Source organism: Sinohyriopsis cumingii, chromosome 9 (genome assembly GCF_028554795.1).
Source record: "Sinohyriopsis cumingii isolate HCF-2022 chromosome 9, ASM2855479v2, whole genome shotgun sequence".
Classification (NCBI taxonomy): Eukaryota; Metazoa; Mollusca; class Bivalvia; order Unionida; family Unionidae; genus Sinohyriopsis; species Sinohyriopsis cumingii.
Window position 1 is genome coordinate 114680418 of NC_142969.1, and position 19420 is coordinate 114699837.

A 19420-nucleotide genomic window follows, 5' to 3' on the forward strand; every position below is an offset into this window, starting at 1 on the left:
GTCTTATTTTTTACATAAGGTTGCCTGCATCAAAAGTATTCACTCCCATCTTAATATTAGTGTTAATAGGAGAGGAATCATTTATGTAAATTAATCATGGGAATTACAAAGTGTTCATTGACTTTTGGAATAAAATCACTTTTTGTTGTAAGTTCATTCAAGGACATTCTTGATTATATTATAGTGATACATCAAGATTGTCAGTACATCAAGCCATTCTAGGCTATTAGTACATCAGCACATTCAAGATTGGAATTAATTTAGAACACTATACTTTTGATAGAACTTTCAGGATTGTGATCTAATTCAAAGTACAGTAAGTTCCTCTTAAATTTTCAATTTATAAATTAGAGAATTATTTGTTGAATTTTATGTAACATGTTTGTTTTGCTTTTCTCTGCTAGTTTCTTTATGCCCATTCACTGCTTTTTCCTATTTGCACAATAGTTTACCAGCATCTACTATTACCATACTTTACAAGTGCCTTGCATTTGTGGCAGGGAAGAAACCTAAAGATTTTGAGCTGAAAAGATCAAAGGTCAAGGTCTCAGAAGGTCAAGAAAGAAAACTATCCAGACAATAACTCAACCAGATTCCTTGACCAAACTTTGTAAACGACTTGCATGTGTCATGGGCCCTGAAGGTGAAAGGTCAACATCAATGTTACTGTAAGAAGAATAACTATTTCCATACAATATCTTGAATTCATTATCGCTAGATTTGACCAAGTTGTAAAATGGTTTCCACAAACTAGTGCAAGTCATGTGCCACAAACCATGACCAAACAGAGACAAAGATACCTGTTAATTGTGTGGTCAGTATGTCATTAGCTTAGAAATGAAACTTATTCTTACACAAAAATTTAAGTACCTGACCATACATGTTAACAAATGTTTCTGTAGGGCTTGCACTTATGATAAGATAGAGGCTGTTTGATTTTAGGTTTGAAGGGTCAAGGTCATTTTGACTCTAAGAAAAATGGGTTTTGCACAAGAACTTTTGCTCTAGATTAATCTCCTTGACCAATCTTTGTGGATGGCTTGCACTTATAGTAAGATAGAAATCCATTGATGTCTAAAGGTCAGGGTCATGTTAAGTCTAATAAGAAAATACTGATTTCTCTACAATAAGTTTAACTTAAGACGCATTGTTCTCCAGAGACAATCATTTACTACTAGCATCAGCATGCAGGACTATTAAGCACCGGGTGGCCAAATAATGCGATGTTTATTGTTTATTATTGTAGGTGGAGCATCTCTTGAAGAAAATATCACAGCTTGTTCCAGAGGATGAGAAAGCAGGTAATATTATGCATAAAGTTGAGTGATATTTACATCTATAAGATTCAGGTCAGCAATTTCTCACCTGTATGTATGTTGGTGGCTTACTTTAAAGGTCACTGGCCATCTATGTTGTACAAATGTGTGATATTATTATAGTCCTAAAAAAAGCATTTGTTATGTATGCACACCATAAAAATGTTTAACTAGACATAAAAATCCTCTTTTTTAAAGAAAAAATTATTCAGCAATCTCTGTAAACATCAGTATTTTCTGCATGCCAAAAACGGATATTACGATCCTGCTTTTGTACAGCAAATATGGTGCACTGTGTTGCATTTGGATGTAACCAAAAGAGTGGTGATGGGACAAAAGGGTTCATTCTTTTCCAAAAGACCCTGTTTACCACAAAAATGGAATTGAAGCTGTGGGATTGAATAGGGTGAGGAAAGTCCTAAATCCTGTAGAAGAGGTGATAGAAAGAGTGTAAGTAGAATATATCAAATAAAGATTACAGTAATGTTACTGCAGATGTAAAATATTAATGTTTAAAATAATCATAAAAGTTTTGAATGGGCAGAATGTAGACTTTGATCAAACTCTTTATTTAACATTATTATAACCAATATGAACTCAAAAGGATTTTTAAAAAAAAAAGAAATACAAGGTATTACTCAGGGATGTTTGTCATTTATTGGTGTACAAGTCTGTAGAATCAGTCATTTGTGTGTGTGTGTGTGTGTGTATATATATACCATACATGCCAAGTTTTCTGGAACCAAATCAGGGGAGATTGGGTCCAAATCAGGGAGATGAGCGTAACGACTATTTTTCTCATAAGTTTAAGTGCGAAAGTGCAGATTGTACCACAACTAAGTAAAATAATTATAATGAATAATAGTTACTGAACATTATTAATTTTGTTATATGTTATTTTCTTAATCTCACAAAAAATAATTTAAGAATCTTCACAAGTATCACTGTGGTTAAAAAAAAAAGACACTGGAACCTTAAATACTGAAACAGACTTAGTTTTTTTTCAATGTGTTAGTTGTCTTTCAGTGTTGTAGAGAAGCTTCTTTTGCAGCGATACACAAATCATTTGAAGGATTGAACTCAAAACAGTCACACTTTAAATTTATCTTACACGATATTAGTGACGACACAGTTTTTCCACATAAATTTCCACAGTGGTCTGTCTGAATCTTCCTCAGCATGCTGACACAGCACTCAGGGTCTGCATTACTGTGTGGCAAGCTGAGTGCTGCCATAGAGAGCATCACTAGATTTGGGAATCTGGATTTCTTCAAGGGTGTGGAAATTCTGCTCATGTCTACCCAGAAGACATCCAATGGTGTTTCTCCCTGAGTGAAACTGGGCAGGTCTGAGGCTGGGGAGAGCTGGAAGTCCCTGAACTCATCTTCAAGTTGACACTGCTAGTTGCTGTAACCAGTCTGTCACTCAGCTGAAGCACAGCTTCTGCTGAAATCTCCAATCTCCTCTCAAAATTCATGTAACCAAGGGCCTTCAGGGTCTGGTCATTAAATGGAAACTTGGCTAGCATCTTTGCTGTAACTTCCTCATAGAAGTTCCTCACACTCCTAAAGAAGGAGCTCAGCTGTGTTGGAGAAATGTCGTCTGAGTTGTCGTGAACGAAACATCTGGCTTCTATACCCACTGCTAATAAAGAGTTGTCATGCCGGTTTTCTGGCGACATTAAGTTGATCTCCATAATGCTGGCTGATGCAGTGATAACACTTGTCTTCACAAACTTTCCCATGAATTTCTGTAGAATTCGTTCCATCTTCACATGGAGGTATCCCACCATTGGATCACCAACCTGGAACATGGTGTTAAAGTCATTCAGTGGTTCCATGATGTGTAGAAGAAAGTGATATGTCAGTTTCATCTCTGGGTTTTTAAGGTTCTCCACAGATCTGCTCACTCTAGTCCCACCTTCACAGCATCTTCATGGCTCTAGAAATATGACTGAAGAGCTGGCTACTGTTGAAGGAAGCGTGCAATGCATTTCTGGAGTGACGGCCACTTTTTGCTACAATTCTTGATCAGTTTGTACTCCTCAGTGTTGGTAAACTGTAGGAATTCTTTATATATCTCTCTTTGCTTGGAACTGTAAGTGAAGTGATAGTAGGGGTCAACCAGAAGTTCTTAAACTGGGACAGCCAATTTCTTCAAACCATATTGTGTACAGGTACTGGCCAAATAGCAGATATACTCAAAGTCGATTACATTTGGTTGATGTTCACGATCTCTGGAGAGGACGGAAGTTTTCTTTCCAACCATTACATTTGCATTGTCGCTACTAAATCCTACAAGGTTCTTCCATGGAATATGTCTGTTTGTTAAAACTTCTTGAAGACAGTTGAAAAGGTTTTCACCAGTTCCAATATCGCAAATGGACATAGCCAGGAATTTGGTTGTCACTTTGTGAATGTCACTGTCAAACACTCTTACAAGAATTGCTACACACTTTCATCACCACTGTCATTAGACTCATCCATCATCACTGAGAAAGGGTTTTCCTTACATAGTAAAGTTACTTGATTGTCATACATTGGACCCAGTGCATTGGTAACAATGTTTGTTACCTTAGTTCTTTTGCAGCGAAATTTCTGAACAATTTGCAAGTCAGGAAACATAACCTTACACAGCTCACTAAAATGGTCAGCAACCAAGAATGGTAAATTATGCTCTGCCATAAAGTTAGCAAACAGAACCTCTGCTTTATTGACACTGTCTACTGATGTCGATGCAAACATTTGCGTTACTTTAGGCACATTATATGACAGTTTCTCATTTGCAGTGTGTTTCATTCTTTGCAAGTGCCTTGTAAGATCATTTTTTTCCCCACTAGAAATGTTAAAATGTATGATGCATTAAAATGTGTGTTGCAATCTGTACAGTACACAGAGCTTTCCCCCTTTTCACTACACTTCACACATTTAAATTCACCTATCTAAGTATTGTTGAAGTTGCAAACATATTTCTTTTTTTTTTTCAAAGGCATATTTTCTATTGAATCCGTTAATGGACATTTTGACATGGTACCAGAATTTTTTTAAAAACTCCGGAAGTAGTGGGGTGCATTGTGTACTGTACAGGAAAGGCCAATGATATTCTGATTGTGATGTGTCTCCTTCCACTGACATATTGCTTCATGTGAACAAAAGTAGTTCAGAACATAATTCTCAGTGGGGACGAATTATATCCGAGGTTTATTTCTTGAATTGACTGAAAAGGCAGAGAACATTCTGATTGTAATAACTTGATTGATGGATTACGGTAGTCATGAACAGTGTATTGAATGTTGTTTTAGCTGGAAATACCTATGCTTGGCAGTTTTTTATTTTCGGGAGATCTTGTCGGCAATTCAGTAGATCAAAAGATGGGGTCGAAAATCAAAAGACTCCCAGACAATTTGGGAGACTTGGCATTTATGATATATACACCTTATTTACTGTATATATCAGGATATGATAAAATAAGTAATTATTTTTCTTGTCCCAGAAATTATGGTGATACTTTTTTTTATCAAGGTATATGTCACAAGACTTAAAAAATGAAATAACTGTTGAATTTTTGCCCACCCCCCACATGTGCAATAAAATAGATAAACAAAACACTTAATTATTTGAAAATAAAATGAAAGAAATGAACCTTGCATTGTTATCATTTATTCCTTCTTTTTTCATTATGCGAAATTTATTAAAGAAAAAAATATATCCATGAACTCCATATATGTAGCAGATGCCAACTGGCATATGTATCCTTACTGTTGTGTGTATCACTTATGTCAGATAAAAAAATTGCAAATGAGGCGGGAATATCACCCACTTGCTTGAAGGCACCTGCCATTCATGCATTACACATTATAAGGTACAAAATGACCAAGATTTATTGTATCAATGTTAACTATAGGATGGTATCTCACAAATAAAATTCATTATTTGAAAATACATTTACTTTGGCTGACTTAGGGAAGCCATCATTGATTCCTTTTCACCTGTATTTTGAAAATTTATTGAAACAATGGAACAGTTTTGAAAGCGACACAATCTAGTGCGTCGTGCATGCATGTCGATTTAAGGCTGAACAGTAAATTAGTTTCAGTAGTTTCATCTAAATGTTCCTACCCATAGTTTATAGTGTTTTATTTTTCGGCAACAAGAAGCATGTACTTCATCTTGTGGGAATAAATGTTCGTCATTTCCAGTTGGCATCCACTATAGGTGGGAAATCATAGCTAAGGGGAAGTAACAGCACTGTATACTTCTATTTAAAGTAATTGAATTATTATTTCTTCTTTACACTTGATAATTGTTTTATTCTTTTAATCATAAAATGCAAATCTGAGGTAAAAAGAAAAATGTAAGAGTATGACCAGTGACCTTTAAGGAATTCTTTCTTCACCTGACAAGAATTTTGCCAGTAATCTATTAAATGGTACCTCAAAACTGTGAAGTCTTTACTTTTTGTTCGTATATTTCTTGCTAAGATTTACACAATACCTTAGAAGTAGGCCTGTACTGAATATTTGCTTTGTATTCACTTCAGCCCCAGATAGTTTATTAAATCAGGTATTCGTATTTGCCCAAGAAGTATGATGCAACTAAATATGAATAGTAAAATTAGGACAACCTTCGTGAAGAGCATACTTGTTGTAATCAGAAACGAGTACCTCAATTCTTATTGACAACCATTTGAAAAAATCTCTCAATTAGCCCTGTATCCTGAGGGATATTCATCTAGTGTCATGGTGGCAGTATTCTTCATGCAGCAATTTTAGTCTTGCTATTCATTAATTAAAGTGTAAAGCATTATCAAGACATTTAACTGTAGCACTTTGATATTTTGGTTATGCCTTAGTTACTTTGAACTTCACGTGTTCATTGTTAGTTACTTTATAATTAATTAAAATGTCATTAGACCTGCAGATAAAAATATATTATTTTGGGGCATCCACTCACTATTCGTATTCATATTTGGCCGAATTGCTATGGGTATATATTCGTATTCGGCCGAATAGTTAAAACCACTATTTGGTACAGCCCTACTTTGAAGTCCACAAATTTTAGTGATAGCATAGAGAGCTGGATATTGCGAGCCATTTTGTCTTATGGTATGTGTCATGGTAATTGACCTGGATACAATATATATTATGATATGTATCATGGTAATTGACCTGGATACAATATATATCATGATATGTATCATGGTTATTGACCTGGATACAATATATATATATCATATGTATCATGGTAATTGACCTGGATACAATATATATCATGATATGTATCATGGTAATTGACCGGGATACAATATATATCATGAATTGTATCATGGTAATTCACCTGGATACAATATATATCATGATGGTGTTGCATACATAAATAAACTGAAAAATATACAAGTCCCCATTTCCAAAAGAAACATGCCTTGTATAATTAATTACAGGAAATGCTTAATTCCCAAAACTAAGAAAAAATAATTGTTTTTCTTGTTATTTTTGCCGTTCATTTAAATATTCACTACACATTGATTATATACACTAAAATAATTTAGAAACACATTTATTATTGTGAGGTTAGAAATCAAGAGGGTCTCTTTATTTAAGACCATCGCAGCTTGTTTTTTTTCTCTCCAAGTGCCCTTATAGGTACATGTATATTCCAATTATCAATTTTTGATATGGTCCACTCAAGACAAAAATATTAGCATCATTCAGTTTTTGGAAACTAAACTCAGCATGTGCTAATGTCATTTTCTGCCAAATATATATGCGTATTAAGTATCATTGCAAAAGGCCAAGCTAGTGTGGCACCTGCAAAGTCAGACTTTTTGTTTTGTTTTTGTGTTTTCTTAATTAGAATGTGGAACAGTTCTACTACTGGTAATAAAATGAATTTTACAACATCAATGCACTTTCAATTATAATTGACATGTTAAATAATACATATGTAAAAACTGTTCATTTGTGTAAATTTGATACTGCATTTCACAGATATGTTAAAGTATAATAAAAAGTATTTATTATTTATTTTTCGTTTGTAAATTTTCTGTTTTCTGTCTCTTAATGTTCTTTACATTTCTGATTTCTCTATGGATAGCCTCATTTCCCTATTGTTAGCTTTACTGAGTTTATCCCATCTGTTGAATCTTGCACTCAAGACTGGTTTCAACTGGAATAATCAGGTTAAAGCTTTAGACCTTTGATTAACATGTACTAAGCATGCACAGCCATGTGGCTGTTGTTGCAATGGGTATCATAATTAAAACAAGCATCGACTGTTTATTCAGCTGTGTCAATTGATAACGGAATAAAGCAATGGCTTGTACAAAAGTAAAATCACAAGCATGTTAGCATCGGTGATGCAATTTCACGCTTACCGGTAATATGGAATATCATACAGTGATACCATTAATATTCATGAATACGAAGCCAAGTTATTGACCTGGCCTCATCTTATACTCCGAATTGACTTATATATGGATGAAGGATGGAAAATTGACAAAATTAGTGAATTTAACTTTTTCTTTTTTTCTGTGTAACCAATGTATGATTTAGATTTGTAGAATGACTGATGTGCTGTTTGGCTAGTATTGCCTGGCATCTGATGACTTGTTCCCACCCATTATCAAGTGACTTAAAGAATATTAATGTCCCCAAGGTAGTCTCAGTGAAGATGAAGCAAATATCATGAAAGGCCAAACTCCTCAAGTTGGATAATATTTTTCATAAAGTGTGGAAAGCAAGTTGGACAGACAAAGCATTTTCCTTCTCACTTGGTTTTAGATTCATTCTGAGGTGGTTTGACTGAATGCAACTGATAAATGAAATGATAATTACATTTAATATCCAGTGGATGTAAACTGCAGTAACTGGACTTGTATCTGAATAAGTAATTCAAGGGACTGTTTTTAAAAAGATGGTCAGATTACACAAAGGGTCAGACATCCAAACTTGTTGCAGCTGTGGTAGACAAATAACAAATTGCATCCTTTTCAAAGCACCAGATGATTGACTGGATTTTGGAAAATTTAAAGAAGGAAAAATATATTGTTAAAAGCGGCTTCAAGGTGACTGGTCTTTCAAATGCAATTAATGACCAGGAGGAGCACCTATAGGAATGATAATGCAACTCCACCGGAAAGTCTTCCTAGGGTTGACAGTGGTGAATGGTTTGAGAACTTTGATCTGGGAGATTTGTGCTAGGCATTCTAGAAATCTTGAATATGTAGGATTTTTGATGTTTAATGTCCAGAATATTCATGTAGTTATTTGATGTGGTCTTTTATTGCATTGATATATATGGGAATTGTATAGTTATTTGATGTGGTCTTTTACTGCATTGGTATATGTGGCAATTGTATAGTTATTTGACATGGTTTTTATTGCATTGCATACATGGGATTGTGTAGTTATTTGACATGGTTTTTATTGCATTGGCGTATTTGGGAATTGTGTAGTTATTTGACATGGTTTGTATTGCATTGACATATATGTAATTGTATAGTTATGTGACGTTTTTATTGCATTGGCATGTATGGGAATTGTTTAGTTATTTGACATGGTTTTTATTGCATTGGTATACATGGGTATTTTGTAGTTATTTGACATGTTTTTATTACATTGGCATATATGGGAATTGTGTAGTTATTTGACATGGTTTTTATTGGATTGGCATATATGGGAATTGTGTAGTTATTTGACATGGTTTTTATTGCATTGGCATGCATGGGAATTGTGTAGTTATTTGACATGGTTTTTATTGTATTGGTATATATGGGAATTGTGTAGTTATTTGACATGTTTTTATTGCTTTGGCATACATGGGTATTGTGTATTTATTTGACATCGGTTTTTCTTGCATTAGCATTTATTTATTCTATCTTATTGAATCTCATTGTATTTGCTTGTTTATAAAAACATTTTGTGTTTATAAAATGTATATAAATACTTTTGCATATATGTGTCTTCATTGTTTTATTATTATCTAGATATAGACTATTTAACATATTTACCATTTATATTTGTTTTGAATGGCAAAAATGACATTTTTCAACCAACAGCTGTTACCATTTTAATTTCCCTACTAGCATCACTTATCTGATCCCATCTATGGTCCTTGTATATCAAATTGGCCTAGACTTAAATTACCTGGAGGGCAAATTCTGTGACAACTCTGTTTTTGTTTCAGTCCTTAAGCAGTATCAATAATGCACTATCCTATCACTGTCATAAACCACTACAGTACAGCTCATGCATTTTGAGATTGGAAGCTTTTGATGTTTTCTTCTCAAATTTACATTTTATGGAGACTCAATTTTTCATTGAGGCCACGGGTGAATGAGTGCTTTGGGCACTTGCCTTTACAGATCACCATCATCTCTTCTCTGTCTGCAGTGGCTGAAGTTTCAGGCTTTTACAGCATGAGTACATGAGAATGCATTCCAGATGCTTCCAATGGGTAGATGGTTCTTCCAGGACATTTTGAGTTGTTCTGACAATAGATATATTGGCTATCATGTGTTGCATATCATTTGCTGAAAAATTGCATTAAACCCAAAACAACAACAACAACATCAACAAGTATTCTTTCATCAACCCTTCTATTGTTATCTTTACTGGTGAGAACATAGAACAGGTGATGTCTGTGACGCTTGTCATTACAAATCTTCTGTTTTGAAAGCCTTTACAGCACATTGACATATTTTCATTTCTTTATTGATAGCCTCATTTTCCTAATATGATCTTTTATTGGAAAATCTTGTCTTCAGTCTGGCCTTGAGTAGAATTACACAGACAGCAAGCCTAGTTGGACAATTTGCATACTTAGAAATCCATTAATAGACTGAAATGATTGAGAAATCTTTAACTACCTGCTTAAAACACCTGTATTAGTTAACCAATGTTAATGAAAATATATGAAAGGACATTTATGCATGTGAAATAGGATGCGTAGCAGCTTTCAGTCCAGATCTTGCAAATAATACAGACATTGCAGCTTTCATTGTTGATGGATACTTTCATTATGTCACTCTTTAAATTCAGAGCAACCAGAAAATCCATTAAAATTGGTCCCTTATGTAAAATAGGTAATTCATGTTTTGTTTTTGTCATTATATTGGAACGTGTAAACCATTATTTGTTTATTTTGTATAAAGAACTTTATTTGATAAAATCTGAAAATAATCTGGATTTAAATATGTATATATAATTTTTTTAACTAATTTATTTTCCAGTTGGTGTTTCACTAGAGGACTTGCACAACTACATTGAGGGACAGACTAACTTTCCACCCATGATGCCATCAGAACGACAACTCAAACTGTATGTAGCTTTCTTCCTAAAGCTTCTATACTTATTTTGTCATTCCCCAGTCCTTAAAAATGGCAAACAAAGCACGAACATTTGTCCTAATCAGTGGTTGATTTTTTATTTTTCACACGCTATCATCAAAACTATTTTAGCATTCAGGTTAGTTAGAAATAATAAAAGGAAAAAAGGAAAGAAAGAAAGAATGATAAATACACCATTCGCTTGATAACTCGAATGAAGGGTGAGGTGTGGATCCCATTATTTTTTTAAACCAGAAAATACCCAAAAATTGATCCTTATTTGTTGAACGTGAAGAAAATCGCAGTAAAAATTGATAACTAAAACACTGATATATTGCTTCTTTTGTGGTCAAAAATGGTAGATAGGACTTGGAAATTCTAATCAACATTATGAAATAATCAACTTTTAATATAAAGTCCTATAATTTTTTGCATTGTCTTTCCAAACTGACTGCTTCAGTGGTCTAGTGGTTAGAGCTTCTGCCTTGGATACTGGGGTCGTGGGTTTGATCTCCGGCCGAGTCATACCAAAGACTTACAAAAATGGTACTTAGAGCTGCCTTGCTTGGTGCTTAGCATTAAGAGGTTAGTGTTAGGACTGGTCAGCCTGGTGACAGGATAATGTGACTGGGTGGGACATCATGCTACATGTCTGCAGCATGATGCCCCAGTGCTAGACATCACTATAAGCTGCCACACTGCAGACATCGTAGTGATATGACTGAAAAATTGTTAAAGCTACGTTAAAAATCCAAATCATACACACACACACACACTTTTCAAACGACATTCTTAGTACAACATAGTTGAAGATATTCAAGGAAAGTCTGATCAATGAAAATGTCACTTATGCCTAGTGTAGGCATTAGATTAATATTTAAATGCCAATTAAATAATCTGTATTAAGTGACATTTGTTTTACATTTCTATCTTTTAGTTTCTCTTAAGTGTAACCAGCATAAACGCAATGTGTATTTAAATGTAAAATGTGTCAATCTACTGTAACAGCTAAGTCCACAAGTGTTTCTCTGAGAACCTAATTCAGTTGCCGACTGTGTTTTGATAACTGACTTGCAGAGGTATTTGTTGTATTGTTGCAAAGAATTAAAAGCTGGTCTCCTTTGTATTATCATGTTACTTAGTTGTTTGAATCAAATAAAGGAGGTGGTGAAAAAAAGTAAAAAATCATGCAAATCCTACATGCCTAAGGTCTAGTGTCCCTGGTCGTATGTCGGGTGAACTCATATCAGTTGATCAATCAGACACTATTAAAAATGTTATCGTGTATGTAATCTAGTTAAACTAACTTAAAATAACCAGTTCATTCATGTCTGTGATCAAAGATAGCAAGGTGACCAAGCGAAACTAATACTTCATAAAATAAAGACCTTGTTTTCATAGATACGGATCATTATGGGCAAATGAGTTTCAGAGATTTCCTGAACTGGTACTTAGAGATATCCTCAAGGATGATAAGAAGTTTCACTATTACTTCTAGTGAAATCATGACATCAATATTATACAAATTGAACAATACAAAAATTGAGTTTTGATGTAAACAATTGTCTCACGAAATGTTGCTAGTTTTAGAAAAAATGGAATCTTATTTGGTCGTTTACCAACAGTTTGTTTTGTTACCTGCTATAGTGACTTGGGATTATACTATTAAATACCACTCCGGGAACCAGGCTAATCAACCAAATAAAATGCAGTGAAATAATACACAAATGTTTTCGCATACACGTGATGGTTGTTGAAACCATTTGGACCAATGTTAACGACCTTTTACATGTTGGACATTTTGAAAATAGATTTAATTTATATTCAGAATACAAACAACTTCATTAGAAAAGCACGTTATTAACAATATTTATTTTCATGAATGTAAAACGAGGATTCAGTCATTAAACAGCCCAGATCCAAACCCCCCCCCCAGTTTTCTCAATGTCTGCAGACAAACCACAGTAGTCAGTCTGATCAGCTTGGATCACACTTCCACTTTTCTAATCACATGTCCAGTGCCTTGACCACTGAGCCACCTCAGCTGTCATATAGACAGTTTTGTGTTTCTTCTTTGAATATACATTTCCCAGTTACATTAAAATTAGGAATGATATTTGCAACCTCCTGAATAGAACCCTCACAAAAGGGTGAAAAAATATTTCTTTTCCTTATATATATATATATATATATATATATATATATTGGTGTGTGGTGAGGTATTTGCTGCATGTATTAAAAATATTTTTTGTTGTCAAATTTTGATAAGTATTTATGTGAATTTTTTGACAGTTCGGTTCATGTGCTCCAACACAGTATCTTCAGAGCATGTTCATATGCACTCACTACATGGATATTTTCGGTTTTATAAGTAATGAATATTTATATTATAATTTGAGAACACTTTCAGGTTGGTCATTTCCAATATTTTTGTTGTTTCATTCTTGTCATTTCAGTTAACCAATGGCAATGAAATGCAGAAGTGACATGTCTTGCTTGCACATAGTCCTCAACATGCCATGTATGTGACTTATGGTCAGAAAATATCTTTTCTCCTGTGCAAGTGAGGTATGGGGTATTAGACTGGATCAGTGGGACATCTTGAGCCTTCACCTGATTGATGGTGTAGTGGGTTTCTCATTGGTCAGAAATTGACATTTTGCTGATATAATTGTCTCCCCAATTCTACAATAATATTTTTCATGCCATTTTGAAGATTGTGCATAACAGTGTGGACACATCCTCAGTGTTGGACTTGGCATCTCTTGCCATTTTTGGGGGCTTGCCAAAAAATCAGGTGGCAATTTTACCTGGGAATCTATGGATAAGATTTCCAAGGTCAATAGCAGGGCTATGCACAGCTCTATGGCTGACACCCAGATGTCTTTAGCTAACTTAGATTTAGTGGGATGAGATGCCTGTCTTCATCTCCATGCTGCACCCTTTGAGTTACTGTCTCTGTTTAGCAGTAGGATAAATGAAGTGGGGAGACAGCACAAGAACTGCCCCTCTAACTAGCCTTGACACATGCTCCGGTGGTTAGGCTGAATCACTCTCAACAGAGAGATGGTAATCAGCAAAGAAATTAGATGCGGAATATTGCCCATCATCAGTTTTGACTTAAATTTCAGATGACAACAGGCCCCTCACTTAACAAAGCACATTAGTAAAGGGATAATAAACAAGGTTTCTCTTAGTCCAACTGTCCCAAAAGCCGCCACTGACCTGCCAGATTTCTTACCAGTTGGCATTACAAATGGCAATCCAAGTTTTTTTGGAGTGGTTTTGTATCTCATTTATCCTGTTGTCTCCCCTATTCATGATGGATCTGCCATCAGATTTGGGGAAAAAACTGAAGTTATGCAGGAGATCAGGTCATTGCACAACATACAGGTGGTGGAGATTTTGACATGGCTCAGTTCAGATCAGTTTAGCGAGAACCTGCAAGAGGGACCTAACATGTTTTATGATAGCCTTAACTTCAACTTGCATGGTGAGTGAGTTACGTACCCGTTCAGTTGACCTAAACTATCTACAGTTCATATTAGATGGTTCCATGGTCCTACTGATGTAACCAAGCTTTGTAGCTAAGAATAGGTTGTCATTATTCAGAGTTGTTATACACTCTGTCTCTCTGATAGATACATTGAGTGAGGCAACCATGCAAGACCTGTCCATGCCATATGCATTATAATTGAAGCGCTAAGAGAAAGGTCATGGGACACAAATAATCTCTTTCTTCTGGTGAAGGCCACGAAAGAGATCATAACAAATCAAGCCATGACACACTCAGCATATCTTGAACATGTTAATGATCAAAATTGTCTCATGAAGATTTCAGCTGATAAGATTAGCAATTCCTGTGACCCTCATGTTCAAATGTAATGTTGTGATCCAAGACAGAATAGAAGCTCTTTGATGGCATGCATATTCAACCTTCTCAAGTTGTTATTCCACTATCATAGACAAGAATTTGATCTGGTGGGTCCAGTGGCATCTGCCGAGATGATCACCAGCCCCATTTGACGTCAGCACAAGGTCCAGTGGCATATGCCCAGATGATCACCAGCCCCATTTGACGTCAGCACAAGGTCCAGTGGCATCTGCCCAGATGATTACCAGCCCCATTTGACATCAGCACAAGGTCCAGTGGCATCTGCCAAGATGATCACCAGCCCCATTTGATGCCAGCACAACTCTTCATGAGCATGAGTTTAGCACTGGATACGCCCTGAAATTTTATCACTAAACTAGAGTTCATTATTTCTTCATAGTTGCTTATAGTCATCACAGGTCACATGACTGTCAGTTGTGCTGCTCCATGGATAGGATAGTGGGTTATCCTTATAGGGAAATCATGATATTCTTCCCATGAAGGGTGCCTGCCATAGTAGTAAGATGCTTATCATTTCCTCCTATTCTTCTAGTGTTAATGTGAACAGAGAATGGATTCAAAGAGAAAATAAATGTTTTAGTAAATTATATTTCGCTGAGAATACTTACCAGAACACATTTCTATTAATCCTCCCATGCATACTAATGAATGTCAGCATTGTAGTTTCACTCAGATTAAAACTGGTGCCACCTAGCAGTGTTAAAGGGAGGTAAACAATTTTCCCATTAGGCTGAATGATGATATAGACAAAAATTCATTTGTTCATGTTTTCTGAAGGGCTGGATTTGAGATTTAGCAAAGTTTATTCCATATGTTAATGTGATTGAGGAAGTATTTTTAGAGAAACGGTTTACCAGACAATTTGCATTGAATTTCGCTGCCTAGCAGTCTGTCCAAACTTAAATTTTTTTTTTTTTTGCTCTACAGGTCCATGACTAGAAGAGCTCAGGTTATGGCCTGTCTAACCTCTTTAGTTTGTCACATCTCCAAAACTGCTGTAAAGATTGCATATAATAAAACTTTAGCAAAACATAGTTACCTAAAGCATAATTAGCCATACATGAAAATAGTACATCTAATGTGACTATATTGTGAATCTTATTATTGCTACTCTTTCTGGTCATATTGACATGGAGGTTTCACTAACATGGTTCATGCCTACTTGTTACTAAGTGAAACGGTGCCAATCTGATATTCAGCATGATTGCCATGTAACCATCTTGAAAATCTTGTTGTTGGTACTTCACCTGAATGCACAGCTGTAACAACACGAGTTTCACCCAGTTACTTCTTATAATGTCTAATTTGTCATAATTTGAAAATGGACCATTTGACATAGTAACCTTAGCCACAAATCCCATCAGCAGCTTGACTTTCTGGTGCATAATCAGATCTTTAATAAATGCATAGAAATGGACCAGTTGCTAGGACAATTTTCAATGCAGAATCTCATGCACTGGGTGTAATTGACAATGTTTTCATTAAATATACTGTCCATATTTGTATTACATTGAAGTAGATGTGAGTGCACCAACCAGATGCAAGTGGACTTTTGTTAAAAAAAAAAGTTCAGTCCTTTTTTTATATGAAGGCATATTATTTTAAAGGGCTAATTGTGAAAATTTAAAATAGCCCAATTCTAAAACAATATATGCAGTTAATGGGAACGAAGTTAACAAGTTTGTTCTGTACATTTAAATGAGTTACACTCATATTTATATGGATTTAAAAAAAAAAGGTTATGCTTGTTTCTAGCAATAAATCCTGTTGTTTAGTAAATGATCATATTTCTGATTAAGATATTACAGGAAGATCTCAAAATACAAAAAACAGTTTTGATTTTAAAAATTAGCATCTTCTAAACCAAAATGTTGCTGACTCTCCATTCAGTAATGGTCATACGTTTTCCCTAATTCATTCAGCAAACACTTGTAAAAGACCTGGAAATGTTTCTTTTTCAAAAAGTTTGGGAACCCTACAATACCGAGCAGTTAAAAAGTAAAAAACAACAGAAAGAAATGGACTTGTCATGGATTCCTAGAACTTCTTTTCTACCACTGGAGTGTGAGTCCATTTAAGGAACTCTTGTTGTGTACAGTTTCACAAAATGTAACAGTTGGACTTAATGGAGACATTCAGTTTGCTGGAATAAAATAAAAGCTTCAGACTTGTGTGTGTGTGTGTGTATGTGAAAAGTCATTCATATATGTATCTTGCCTTGTGTACTCTAATAATTTTTGTTAAGACACTTTTGTTTTTGCTTCTTGCATCATCGTCATTATTACATGCTGTTATCAAAATTGCTTGCTCTTTTTAGAATATTATTTATTGTCTGTCCACAGGCCAATATTAAAGGAATTGTATTACCTTCTTGCTGATTACTACCTGAAAGTCAACAAAGAAGCTGGGTAAGTGCAAATATTCTGACCTGTTAGTAAAATTGAAAATAAAATACATTTATTGCATTGTGAATAAATCATCTCATGAAAAGAAGCATTTTCATAGAAGAAAATGGCAGAAGACTTACTCGTCTGATTTATCTAACTTGCCAGTCATATAAATAATTGAAATCACGCACAATTCAGAGTGGATTAAGGTCTTAATGGTAGTATCCAAAATATAAATTAGATATTAGCCCACAGAAAGCAGTGTTACCTTTAAAACTTTCTTTTTTTCCTTGTTCTGAGTTATCAATTATCATTCTGCTTTTTTTTAAAAAAAACCTTAGTTATGTGTAGAGAGCAGTGGACAAGTCAGAATATTATGTTGTTGCCCATTTGGCAAGTTGAATTTGATATATATCACATACATGCTAACCATTATGCTTTTGGCATCATCATTACGCTGGCATCATCATTATGCTTTTGGCATCATCATTATGCTTTTGGCATCACCATTATGGTTTTGGCATCATCATTATACATTTTTTCACCTGAGCATGTCTTATGCTTTTTTTGTACATAAAAATAAAATAAGAATAAAGAAATAAAATGTTGTGTTGATCATTTTTATTATCATCTCCACACATCATATAAACTGGAGAATATTCTGAAAAAGAAGACTGTTGTGTGTGAATAGTGTGAGTACAAATGTCCATAATAGACCTACATGTACTTTCCTTATTTTCAATTTTTAGCAGCTGCATATGACACATTTCCAAGACAACCCCATAGGTTTCTTCAATATAAAAACTTTGGTAGCAGACCAGTCTGTACTTATGACTCATGTAGCAGACCAGTCTGTACTTATATAAAATGACTTCGGTAGCAGACCAGTCTGTATGTATAGAAAATGGTGCTCGATCTTATGCAAAACAGGTTTATTGAAGTGACCCATTTATATGACTGAAACATGTAGAGGGATTGTTAAACTTCAAAACATGTCAGATCAGAAAAAGAACAACTAAATAGTCCTTTTCAAATTTGAAAAAGAAGAATATGAGAGTGATTCACAACACCCTGGTTCAACACATCGACATGCTTATTGTGGGTTTGACTTCATTTTATGTGTTTGTATTCTGGTACTAATCCAAGCGGATTTTGCCCATTTTGTGGCACAAATTTTAAATAGGTGCAGATCCAGGTTAGTAGCAAAATGAATATACGTTTTTCATACAGTTTCCTGTAATTGTGTCATGTAATATATAGATTACACTTTTTTATTCTCAGATTAAGCTATTTGCCACTTATATTAGTAATAATTACACTTATACCTTTCCAGGGGTTGGCATATATGATTTCATCCCATACTCAGCATTCTGCTACGCCCTTAGTATTGGGCACAAAATTGTATGATATCTGTCCATCCATTGATCCATTAGTTTTTTGTTTAAAAAAAAAGTCATATGACTTGATATACAAATGTTTCATGAGGAGTAATACATCTTTCAGTTCAAAACTAGGTCACTCTGACCCATATTTTTTGATTTAGTCATCTGTACTTACCTTTGCTTAGTGCCAGGTATGGTTTGTGTGTTTATCGAAGTTTCTCAGATACTATTGTGCTTGCAGTCATGTGAGAAAGATTCCGTATGTTTTGTCGTATAAGTCAATACATTTTGACCTGGAAGTCATAGCTTTATCTTGTACTCTAAATCAACTTGTATATAGATCATGTCATTGAAATTTCTTTAATTGCTTGTATTACCATGATTTTAAGATATTATTGGCAAAGTAAAAAATGTGTAACATAGCTGTACAAATTTTTGTTCAATTACCATATCAATACATTTTTAAAAATGAATATGACTGTTTTTATATTACAATTTTTATCATTAATTTGTATGCATTGTACATGCTTGTATTTTCTAATATGTCCAATATGAAATAAAAGAAGAGAAAGAATTCACAATTTACAGGCTGTGTGGGATCTGTGCTCTTCAGGATACCATTTTTATGGCAGACATATCATTTCTCCCTAAAACAAATATGAATGGATTTTGCTCTGGTTTTTTGTTTTACCATACTCCATTGTTCCATATCATATTGTAGCCATACATCCATTGATATTTGATTTACCAGTATTTTATTTGATTTACCAGTAATTTATTTGATTTACCAGTATTTGATTTGATGCACTCAAGTGCTAATCAGAACATATTTTTTATTGATGTATTTGATCCTACCAAGGTATGTACTCCATATTAACGATTCAAATCTTTGATGATTATTTATAAAATACCATAGATTAAGCACATAATTATCTTGTATTCACAATACTGTAATATATTCACTAAAGAATGCCCATAATATAGGTTAAAAGTTTAGTTTTGACTACCTGTATTCTTTCTTAACAAGCTGTTGTTTGGGCATCGCTCTTCGATTACATTTGATTGATTTGCTTTTATTTTCAGTTTTACTGTTTAAACCCTGATATCGGCTTTATA

The 19420-nt window shown here is 34.4% G+C and overlaps 1 protein-coding gene and 1 pseudogene across 2 annotated transcripts in view; one reads left to right on the plus strand and one right to left on the minus strand.

Annotated features, from left to right (window-relative positions):
• Positions 1-19420, plus strand: part of LOC149792503 (calcineurin-binding protein cabin-1-like) — a 197794-nt gene that overhangs the window by 114280 nt on the left and 64094 nt on the right. For both annotated transcript variants that reach the window (XM_089971114.1, XM_089971115.1), the window contains exons 27-29: positions 1247-1301; positions 10545-10632; positions 16878-16943. In XM_089971114.1, the coding sequence (XP_089827240.1) occupies positions 1247-1301; positions 10545-10632; positions 16878-16943 (209 nt within the window). The remainder of the gene's footprint in view (positions 1-1246; positions 1302-10544; positions 10633-16877; positions 16944-19420) is intronic.
• On the minus strand, positions 3282-4114 carry LOC149792504 (uncharacterized; annotated as a pseudogene).